This window comes from Haliaeetus albicilla, chromosome 14 (assembly GCF_947461875.1).
Source record: "Haliaeetus albicilla chromosome 14, bHalAlb1.1, whole genome shotgun sequence".
Taxonomy (NCBI): Eukaryota; Metazoa; Chordata; class Aves; order Accipitriformes; family Accipitridae; genus Haliaeetus; species Haliaeetus albicilla.
In genome coordinates, this window is record NC_091496.1 from 1,638,848 (window position 1) to 1,649,025 (window position 10,178).

General features: G+C 54.6%; 1 protein-coding gene across 1 annotated transcript; it reads right to left on the reverse strand.

The window, feature by feature from the left end:
- Positions 1 to 83: 83 nt before the first annotated feature.
- Positions 84 to 10,140, reverse strand: ZC3HC1 (zinc finger C3HC-type containing 1). Its single transcript, XM_069801487.1, has 10 exons — positions 9,780 to 10,140; positions 8,426 to 8,537; positions 8,095 to 8,245; positions 5,935 to 6,018; positions 5,250 to 5,377; positions 3,606 to 3,763; positions 2,533 to 2,758; positions 1,911 to 2,117; positions 1,496 to 1,705; positions 84 to 527 (listed from the first exon to the last, which is right to left on the reverse strand). The coding sequence occupies exons 1-10, from the start codon at positions 9,899 to 9,901 to the stop codon at positions 459 to 461; spliced, it is 1,467 nt and encodes a 488-aa protein (XP_069657588.1). The 5' UTR covers positions 9,902 to 10,140; the 3' UTR covers positions 84 to 458.
- Between the last annotated feature and the right edge of the window lie 38 nt (positions 10,141 to 10,178).

The window sequence follows — 10,178 nt, forward strand, 5'->3', positions numbered from 1 at the left end:
GGATACAGGAGCCACATGCTAGGTCCAGAGCTCATCCCACCCCAGCAAGAACCACTGTACCAGCAGTAATAAAAAAAAAAAAAAAAAAGTGAAATGTTTATTCCCACCTGGCGACACTTCCCTGTGCTGCTGGTGGCAGGTCACAGCTGGACAAGAGAGTCACCCTTGCGAGACGACCACGTCTCCTTGTTCACCCCACGTGCCCATGGCATGTCCCAGCTCCAGACAGGGCTGTCAAAGCCCTTGAGGCCAAGGGCTACAGCAGCAATTTGTGAAGGCAGGGGGCTTCAAGGAAGGCAGTCAGGGAGGAGGGGGTCCCAGCGGCTGCTGGGGGCTGCGTTTGGCATGGAGCCTCCTCGGCACCCCCTCCCCGGGGCACGGAGCTGCCGTGGGAGCAACTGCAAAGCGGATCTCTGCCGGACTGATGCAATACCCAGTTCCCAGAGGCAGTGGCCCATTCAGGAGGAATTCATGCTCTCCCATTGCCGGAAAATGCGGAACACCTTGCAGGACTTCACCGAGAGACTCTGTGAGAGAGGGGAGCAAAGTGACAACCAGAGGTTAAGACACCGCAACAGGACCTGCGACTGCCACTGACCTACCTACAAAGCACATGAGCAGAAACTGCAGCAAAAAATACCCATCTGAAATATCCTAATTGGTTGCCAAGACACCAATTTGCTCCTCTTCTTCGTCAGCCCTATTTACCAGAACCAGAGGGGAGAAGAGCAAGGTGACTGCAAGCAAGAAGCAGGACGGGACTCCAACCATTCCCTGCTCCAGCTGGGTCTCGCGCCTCTGACTTGTGTCTGGTTGCACAGGACCAGCCAGCACTTTCCCGGCACATGGCATAGCCAGAAGGGACCAGCCTGTTGGGGACACAACTCACACAAAGTCCCCAAGACAAATGCTGAAGCAGGACTGCTCCACCAGTCCCTACAGCTCAGCCCCAAGCAAAGCAGGGGGGAGCCATCAGGAGGAATCCAGGAGGATAGTGGGGCCCAGGAAGGCAGGAGCAGGTACTGGCTGCTCCACAGCTGCTCAGGGAGAGGGGTTGTGGCCTCAGCTCTGCTCCCCTGGCTCGGCAAACACACCCATCCAACACCCTGGGGCTGGTGGCCGCAGAAGCCAGCAATCAGGATGTCTGTAGAGAGGGTCGGGAGCTCTCTATCGGGACATAAAATGAAACTGGATCTTGGGCAGTGCTGAGCCACTCGGGAAAGGCTGTTATTTATAGAAGCCCTTGAGCAGATCTGCGCACAACACATCGTTGTAATAGATGAGACCTGGCCGAGAGGCTGTCAGCACAGCCAGAGGGGAAGCTGAGACTCTGCAGACACACGCTTGGTCCTTGCCACCCAGCTGGGTTTGCATTCAGCCCAAAAGAAGCCCATCTACCCCAAATTCTGCCCACAGACTTTCAGCCCTGGGCAAGGCCGGGGCAAGCAGTGTTTTGAGTGCTTGGGTTTGGGGCTGGGGATCCCGCAAGGCTCACCACGGGCTCCGTCTCAGGCACTCTTTCACACTTTCTGGTGGCAAGGAGTGTCTTCAGTACCACTCGCCAGCCTGGCTCTGCCTTTGGAGGTTCCTTCTCTGTCTGGGTCGCGGTATCTTCCAGGGCTTCCCCTCCCTCCACTGTGTTGACCCAGGGACACCAGTCGCGATGCTGAGAGCTGGGGTCAAAGAAGCTCCTCAAAGAAGTGTCCTGGATAGGGGAGGAGGGGAAAGTGAAGGAGGACAGCAACACAGCATGGTTTAAAACAGACTCCAGTGAGATGATAAAACCCTCTCTGTGCCTAAACACCAGCCCTGAGCTGGCTACAGGGACAACACTGGTCCCTGGATCAGGAGCACCCTGCCCAGATCCCTCTCCTTCCCACCCAGTCTCTCCCTGCACCTAGGTCACTCACCGAGCTGCTGGAAGAGCAGAGCCGTGTGCGCTTGGCTCTGCGAAGAGGACTGGATGGCACCTCCATGTTTTCCCCCTGGCCCATGCTGCGGGTGACAGGGCGGCTCCTCGGAGTGGGGCTGGCCACCTCCAACTCACTCCGGTCCATGGGGATGGGAGAGTCCCAACCCCGCGGGCGAGAGATTGCTGGGGACAGGCTCTTCTCGTGCTGCCAGTGGGGAAAGAACAAGGAATTAATAGATTTTCTCTGGTCACCAGCATGTCCTCTGCCTGAAGGGGACAGGGGGGCCCTGGCCAGCTCAAACAAGACATCAAAGCCCTCTCAGCCATCCTGGCAGGAGCCACGCCACCTTCCCTTCATACCAGGAGCATCTCAGAAGTGTCTAGTTGGAGATGGGTGAAGGCAGCCCCCTGATTTGGGGGGAGAGCTGCAGAGGGCAAGGGCAAAAGCAGCAGCAACCCACTTCTGTTGGATGTTGCCTACAGCTGGAGACACAGCACCAAAATGAGCCTCTTTCAAAGTAAAAGGCAGTGGACACCCAAACTACATCAGTCTCAACTCCTGTGTTCCCCTGTATCACCCAGACATCCTGAGTTCATGGGCTGGCTGAGCTGGGCCATACCTGCTCAGAGCCCGGAGAGAGTGTGTCTTGGCTCCGCGTAAGCATTCTGCGTGGAGACGTGGGCACGAGCGGGAAGCGCTCGGCGGGTGCCGGTGATACACTGCTCGGGCCGCAGGAGTCCAGATCTGGCCCCGCAGACTCCAGCTGGTGAAAGCCCCACAGTCCCACCTTCCTCATGCAGCGGGAGCAGGTGATGACCGAGAGGTGCACAGAGCCAGACGCAGCACTGTAGGGAAAGAGCCAAGTCACGAGAGGTCAGGGATGAGCCTGGGCCCTTCCCCAAAATCGCAGCTTTCAGAACAGATGCAGGTATCTGGCAGAGCACAGGAATGGTCTCAGTCGCAGGTACCTGAGCCAGCACGTTTCAAGACATCAGCACCCCAGCGCTGAGGCATGGACTTACTGTTTTTGTAGCCCTGTGTGCTAAGAAGTAAAACAAGTCCATTAAAATCCATCTATAGCATTGATTTAAACTGGCTCAGTTACATTTTGGCTTGCCACGAAGCAGGAGCACACTCAGTTATGGCACATCAGCCAAGTGTCCCCATCCTCAGCCCAAGAATTGCCCAGCCACAGCAGCAGCTCCACTCTTCCTCACCGTAAACCTTTTTCCAGCCTGCATCTTAAGAGATCACTTCACCTTCAGCAAGCTGCCTCAGGCACAAACAGCATGGCTGTTCAGCTCACAGCACAGGCTTTGGGAAGCCACGAACCTTCAGGTCACGAATCTTCCCTCCCTTCCCGCAGGCCTGACGAGCAATAAAAGTGCTACTGAGGATAACATTTCAGGGATTGACTTCAACATCTAAATCAGCAATGAGCAGGGCAACCGACAGCTCAGTTGTTTCAGACTCTTTGCCATCTCAGGGAGACATCTATTTTAGATTAGGTAGCTTTGCACTAGGGTTTCTGGAAGTCTGTCAATTTTAACGGCTGGAGATAATAAAATAGTGAAATAGAGGATACTGAACATTTCACAGGAAGGACATCCGCATTCCTCCAGCCTCTGACAGGATTCACCAGCAACCACAAAGTGCGGCAGACACTTCAGTATCAGCTACAGCACTACCCACCTGCAAGTCCAGCCACACAGAGCCAGGATGCAGGCAGGAACATGCACTTGCAGGATTTCCGTGGCAAACTTCAACGGTGGTTTCTCTCCCTCCGTTTTGTGCTCTAGTTCCTCCCCAATCAGCTGGAGGAGCAGACTGATCTTCTCCTCTGTCAGGGACTGTGGGACAGAGAAAGATGGCAGAGCTGGCAGTCAGAGGCAGTCTGATAAAATACACTGCTTCTACTCACAAACCACATCCTAAATGGAGAAAAAACCCTTCCTCACTCCCCAAAAGGGCTGGATGCATGAGCGAGCACCCTCAGCACTTCTACTCTGGTTAACAGGCAAAAGCCACACAGAGAAATGGCATCCTGCTGCCTTGCGTCCATCTGACTGTCCCCATTGCATGGACTCAGTTCAAGCACCATTTGCTCCCCTGAGCACATGTGGGGATAGCGGAGCAGGTCACAGCTCTGCCACTCACAGCAAGCACGAGCCTGAACAGTCCCCATCCGTCCCTCCGATCCCAGGGAGGCAGCAGGGGCTGTGTTTGCCTGTGCTCAGGCAAACCGTGAGCGCTTCTGGGGCCATTGTTGAGACATATAGAGAAAAGAGAGTCCCCAAAGGCTGTTAGTCAGGCTCCAGACCTCGCTGCTAGTGGGATAGCTGGGGAGTTAGATGTGGAGATGCGATACATCCGTTGGCTTTATGCTGTCTCTTCTCGGGGGGCTCTGCTGGGTTTCACAGCTCAGTCAGCCCACAGTGGCAACCATAAAACACCTCTGCGATTTCTGCTGAATGGATGAAGAGTTCCCCAGTGCCCACATGGCTTCTTGCTGCCGAGAGCCATCTGTTTCCTGGCGAGCGAGTGTCCAACGAGCCAGACTTGGCTGGAGTAGAGTGAGGCCTGGCCAGATCCCTACGAGGAGGCAATCCCACACTTGCTCCTGGCTGCAGCTAAGCTCCAGCCTCCCCTGCCGTAGCTCCTGCTCTTCCCTCCTGCTTGCTGAGCCTCCTCACACGACTGCCTTGCACGAGAGGCCCCCCTGTACTGCACTCCCTGGGCTCCCTCACCTTCACAGGCCTCTGCCCACACCTCTGCTCTGGGGCAGCCTCTGGCTCCCCAAATTCCTGATCCCACCTAGAGCAATGACTGCCTCCAGTGGAATCCCAGCCACTTGTTAGAGCTCTTTGCGGGCTGCCATGTCCCACAGAGCACTTGGGGGTAACGAACAGGGGTGGGAGCTGCCAGGGAGAGCTCCCAAAGGAGTCTGTGGGACCCCGGATCACTTCTGCTAGGCACCAGAGAGCACCACGCACACCAGAAAAGGTGCAGAGTGCCAACCAGACACTACAGCCCACTTCCCACCAGCAACATTGTGGTGACATGAGCCAGCTGTGCCTGTGTTGGTCAAGGGCTTGCACAGGAGATGAGCCTTTCCAAACTTCCTTTTACATGCTTTCAGAAACACTAGGTAAAACCACCATGTGGGGAACATCCAAGGAGAAAGCCAAGGTGATGACAGACCACTCACACATGCAAGTTGAAGTCTCTGATTTTAATCTCCCAACTGTTTTGGTCAGGGTTGCACAGTACAGGTGTGCCCGGCATCATCACTAGGGACTTGAATGTACCCAATCTCGGGGGCAGATGGGAACTCACCATGTTTTTCATGTCTTCTGGTCTGAGGGAGGGCAGCTGCAGCTCCAGCTGACATAGGCTCTGAAAGCGGTCCAGGAAGTCCTGGAGAAGGGCTCTGGGCTCATCCACCAGCAACATGGCAAAGCGATCTGATGAAAGCAAATGCAGGAGGCCTGAGCTGTGCCACCAGCCTTCCCAGCTCCTCCTCATACCGCAGGGTAAGGGAGGAGATAAGTCCAGCCAAGGCCTCCCCATAACGGTCTCTTGGCTTTTAAAAGAAAAGCTGAGCACAGCCTTCTTCCTTTGCAACCACCTTTCCCTGTGCAGTGCAGCTTTGAAGATGAGATCTATTGCCCTTTAAGCACCCCGTCATCCAGCCTCCCCTGTCCCCTCCCAGTTACAACCAGAAAAGCATTTTAACTGCTCTAGAAGCATGCAAAGGTTAAGAGAGGCTGGGTACAGCCTGGCTTGGGGTTCCAGCCATGGCTCAGTTATTTATTTGCTGAGGCTGCTCAAAAACACTGCTTTGCCACTGTGCGTTTCATTGTCCCCACAGGGAAAAAGGGGACCGTGATGACACTGCCAGGTTTGAGAACTTGAAGAGAAACCACAGTTCCTACAACAGGAGACAAGAGCAGTGAAAGAAAGGGAGAAAAAAAGAGAATAATGCTGGACATGTGCACTAGCCGGGCTCTGAGACACCAACCTGGGCAGGGGCTGTCCGGCCAGAAGCAGAACTTCTCATGAGCAGTGCACAAGGCCTTCTTCAGCTCTATGCAGCGCTCCTTATCTGCAAGGCAAAGCTCAATTCTACTCCCCTGTGGAGCCACCTCCTCAGGGAATGGTTGGGAAAACCAAACCAGGAAAGGAAGGTACCAGGCTACAAGGGCTTCCCTGTTCCTCCCATTCAGCATGGCTCAGGTGGCAGATGCCACCTGAGGCTGTAGCTTGCAGAACCTGAAACTCTCACCTCAGACTCATCTCCCTCCCCACCAAAAGGAGCTCCCGCACCTCCAGCCTCCCTGCAGGCAATCACAGACGGCAGTTCCTACAGCAGCAACGGCAGGCTGGTTCAAGGGGCTATCTCCACAACAGCAAGCATCACCAGAGTAGTTCCACCTCTCTGCAGCCAAAATCCCCTCCCATTCCCAGGCACAGTGACCACAGAGCAGGGGAGCCTGCCACACTGCACAGCAATGTAGTGGAAATGTAGCTCAAACCACCATGGGCACAGTGCCTGCCTGCTCTTGCCAGTTTTACCTCCTGGGCTGCTGCCAGTCCCTAGCTAACTCACCTGACTCCTCTGCTCTGGCTGTAGGATCCAAATCACAGCCATGTCTGGAAATCAAGCTTCCCAAAAAAAGATTTGGTACTTCATTTAACTTATTCACACCTTTCAGAATCAAATAATTTATTCTTCAATTTATTTTTCCAGCCCCTCTTCCAACCTCTGATTATTTTAGGTTTTCCTAAACGAGTGCAATTACCAACAGAATAATTAGGCCAAGGTTTATTTAACAAAGATAGTCTGAACAAACAGTGGGTGTCAATATTCAGACTGACCCAAAAGGAAATGCTCATGCAGCTCCCCATTACACATGACCTATGCTGCATTTGTCAGACATCAGGGCTGCACTCTCCGCTACCTTCCAGATAACAAGAGCAGGGACTTGCAATCAAGAAAATTGAGAAGTGGAGATGACACTTATTTGTGGTGTAATGAGCGTCTTTCTGCACATGACAGAGGCAGGTAAAGGAAAAGCAAAGGTCTGGACAGGTGATATAAAGCATAGACCATCACTATCCTGTGGCTCAGAAGCGACACTCACGCCATGGGGCCGAACACACCGCAGAGGCTGGTGTTCCTGCCACACTCTCAGCCCCATGTTGTCCAGTGTGGGAGAGATGGGAGCCATTACTGCTCCTGCCTGCACCTCACAGCATCAGGAGCGGCCAATGCTCTGCAGGCAGGGGAAGGAAACTGGTGCTGGGCCTGGGCAGGGAGCTCAGCGAGGGCAACAGGAAGGGGAGTTTTATTGCTGGTAGTCCAAGTAGTTTAAAGAGGACAGTGGAAGAGTTTATTAAATTACAGAATGTGACCACCTGAACAGACTGACTTGTGACAAGCCATCACCAACAGCCCACATTAGAAAAACTGAATAGAGGATCAGGGCAGCAGACCAAGCAGTTGGAAAACAAAATTTAAAAAAGGATGTTAAGGTACTTGAATGCATGCAGAGGAGGGGAACAAAGCTGGTGAAAGGGCTGGAAGGCATGTCCTGTGAGGAGTGGCTGAGCACTCTGAATTTGTCCAGTCAGGAGAGGAGGATAAGGGGCAACCTCAATGCTCTCTACAGCTTCCTGAGAGGGAAGTGCTGATCTCTTCTCCCTAAGATCCTGTGATAAGACACATGGGAATGGCTCAAAGCTGCACCAGGTGAAGCTCAGACTTGAGATTAGGAAGCATTTCTTTACCAAGAGGGTGGTCACACACTGGAACAGGTTTCCTAGAGAGGTGGTCGATGCCCCATGTCTGGCAGTGTTTAAGAGGCATGTGGACATTGCCCTTAATATGATTTAATATTTGGTCAGCCCTGACACGGTCAAGCAGTTGGACTAGATGACAGTCGTAGATCCCTTCCAACTGCAACTATTCTGTTCTAACCCACCTCTGACAACAGAATCAGGAAGTTTGACCATGTTCTCACAAACTAAAGGAAACCTGACTCGCACTTTATTTTCAGAAACAAACACCCAGCACCTCTCAGGACAAGACTACGGAAGTCATTTATGCACATGACAAAGCACTTGCACCCCCAAACCCTACAGCCCACCACCTGTACCCGCTGGATGCTGGCATACGTACACTTGTTGAAGTCAAACGCAAGCTGCAGGCTCACACAGAGGAAGGCCTGGCAGCTGGAGCACTTCAGCATGTCACACTCCACATTGGTCCAGCCGTACTTGGCGCAAACCAGGGGAGACAGCTCGCGGGGTTTGCCAGCCCACTTCAGCGGGTGCTTGTATTAAGGATAAAACCTAATAAATTATGGGTTGACCGGGAAAAGCTTTCGCCAAGGTTTATTTGGCTGAAGAAGAAAAGCTTCCAAGAAGACAGAGCCTGCATGGAAGCCACAGGGAGGGTGACAGCAAAGCAGGGTGGGGGATGGCTGGAAGCCCAGTGTCAGAAAGGATATGGTGAATGTTTCTACTCTGCTGAAATAGGCTTCCTTGCTGGCAGACTCCAAGGAGAGAGCATCCATTTGCAAAGATCCATTAGCTGATTCTGACCAGTCAGATATGTCCTTCCTAAAGAAACAGCAAGTCAGCAAGCAAAGCATCTGCACTGTCCTGGAAAGATTTCATTAATAAAAAAATGCACAGATTGCCCTCTAACCTCTTGTTCTTCAGGCTTACCCTTGCAAGAACCCTTTCTCCAGAGCTCCTAAGTCCTGACTTTTAATTACTTTACTAACAAACCAATTTAAAAAATATAATGCAACAAGCAAAGGTGCACATTAAACATTTCATGATGACCGACAGCAGTGGCCAACGGAGATTTGATGTGACAAGTAGGAGACAGGAGCTTGTTCTCCAAGCCCAGTGAGACCAGATTGACAATTGCAGCAAGTCTCTGAAGTCAGGGACGCATCTGAGCTCCCAGCATCTGGAATGCCAGCTCCTGGCACCCAGAACACCAGCCCTGTGGTGAGTGCTGCCCTTCAGCCTCTCCCCAACACTCCTCCGTGGCCCAAAACTTGGGGATGGTTGGGTCAAGGGTGAATTGTGCCTCTGAGAGCAACCATGGTTACTTGGCTTTAAGCAGATACCAGCAAAGCTCAGCATCCAATGCCTCAACTGCATTCCAGACTCCCCAGTGCCCCCCAGCAACTCCTGTGACTCTCAGTATACCCCCAGGGTGCGACCGCACACTTTTCGGGTCAGAGGCCCAGTCCGTGGCCAGTTCAGCTTGCTCAGGCTGCAGGGACACCAGAACTCCACAGGTCACTTACCTGTCCCTGCCCTCCCAGTGCCCCCCAGTACTGCCTCCCAGTGTACACCAGTACTGCCTCCTACTGCCTCCCAGTGTCCCAGTATCTCTGTTTCCGCTACTGCTTTCCCGTGCTTCTTAGTCCCTCCAGTACTCCCAGTGCCACCACTACCGCCTCCCACTACCCCTTCATCCCTGCAGTACTCCCAGTACCCCTTAGGGCCACAAGTACAGCCTCCCAGCGCCCCTCACTTTCCAGTGCCCCCCACCCTCAACGTGCTTCCCAGTCCCTCCCAGCACACCCCAGCACCCTCTTTCCCCAGTACTCCTCCGCCACAATAACTCCCAATACCTACCAGTGCTCCCCAGCCCCGACCCCCCCAACGACTCGTGTCGCCTCCCAGGACCCCTCAGCGTCTCCCCAGCACCCCCCCAAATAACTTCGAGGGCTCCCCAACCTCCCCGGTGCCATACGACCGGGCTGCTCCCACCCCCCCAACCCCGCTCCCCTCAGGCCCGGTGCCAACGAGCCCGCCCCCCCCAGCCCCGCTCCCCCTCACCCGTCGGGGCCGGCACCCTCAGAGGCGATGCCACCGTCGATGAGGTCGCGGATCTGCTGAGGGGTGACGGCGGGCGGCCTTCCACGGGATCCCCCCGCCTCCCCGGCGCTGGGGGCCGCCATCTTGGTCCCTCACTCCGTCACGGCCCGGGGAGGACGGGGCGGGGGGGGGGGGGGGGGGCCGGGAAACGAAGCCGCGTAGGAGCGTTCCGGTCCTGCTATGGAGCTGACCATGACCCTACGCAACTCCCACACGGCCTCCTCGTCCCCACGGGGGGTTAACGGGGTGTTGCCGCCTCCGCTGAGGAACGCCGCGTCCCTCCCCGGTTCCCCAAACTCCGGGTTCCATACACACGCCCCCCCCCCCCCTCCCCTTTTCGGCGCTCTATTGCTTCTGCCT

Bases quoted from the DNA above. Each gene is read 5' to 3' on its own strand.
- ZC3HC1 (XM_069801487.1), bottom strand. From the start codon at position 9,901: ATGGCGGCCCCCAGCGCCGGGGAGGCGGGGGGATCCCGTGGAAGGCCG. The intron at 8,538-9,779 runs GTGAGGGGGAGC...CTGTTTCTTTAG, and splicing joins GAGGGTGCCGGCCCCGACGG to GAAGGACATATCTGACTGGT. The intron at 528-1,495 runs GTGAGCCTTGCG...CCTCTCTCACAG, and splicing joins TGCCTGAGACGGAGCCCGTG to AGTCTCTCGGTGAAGTCCTG.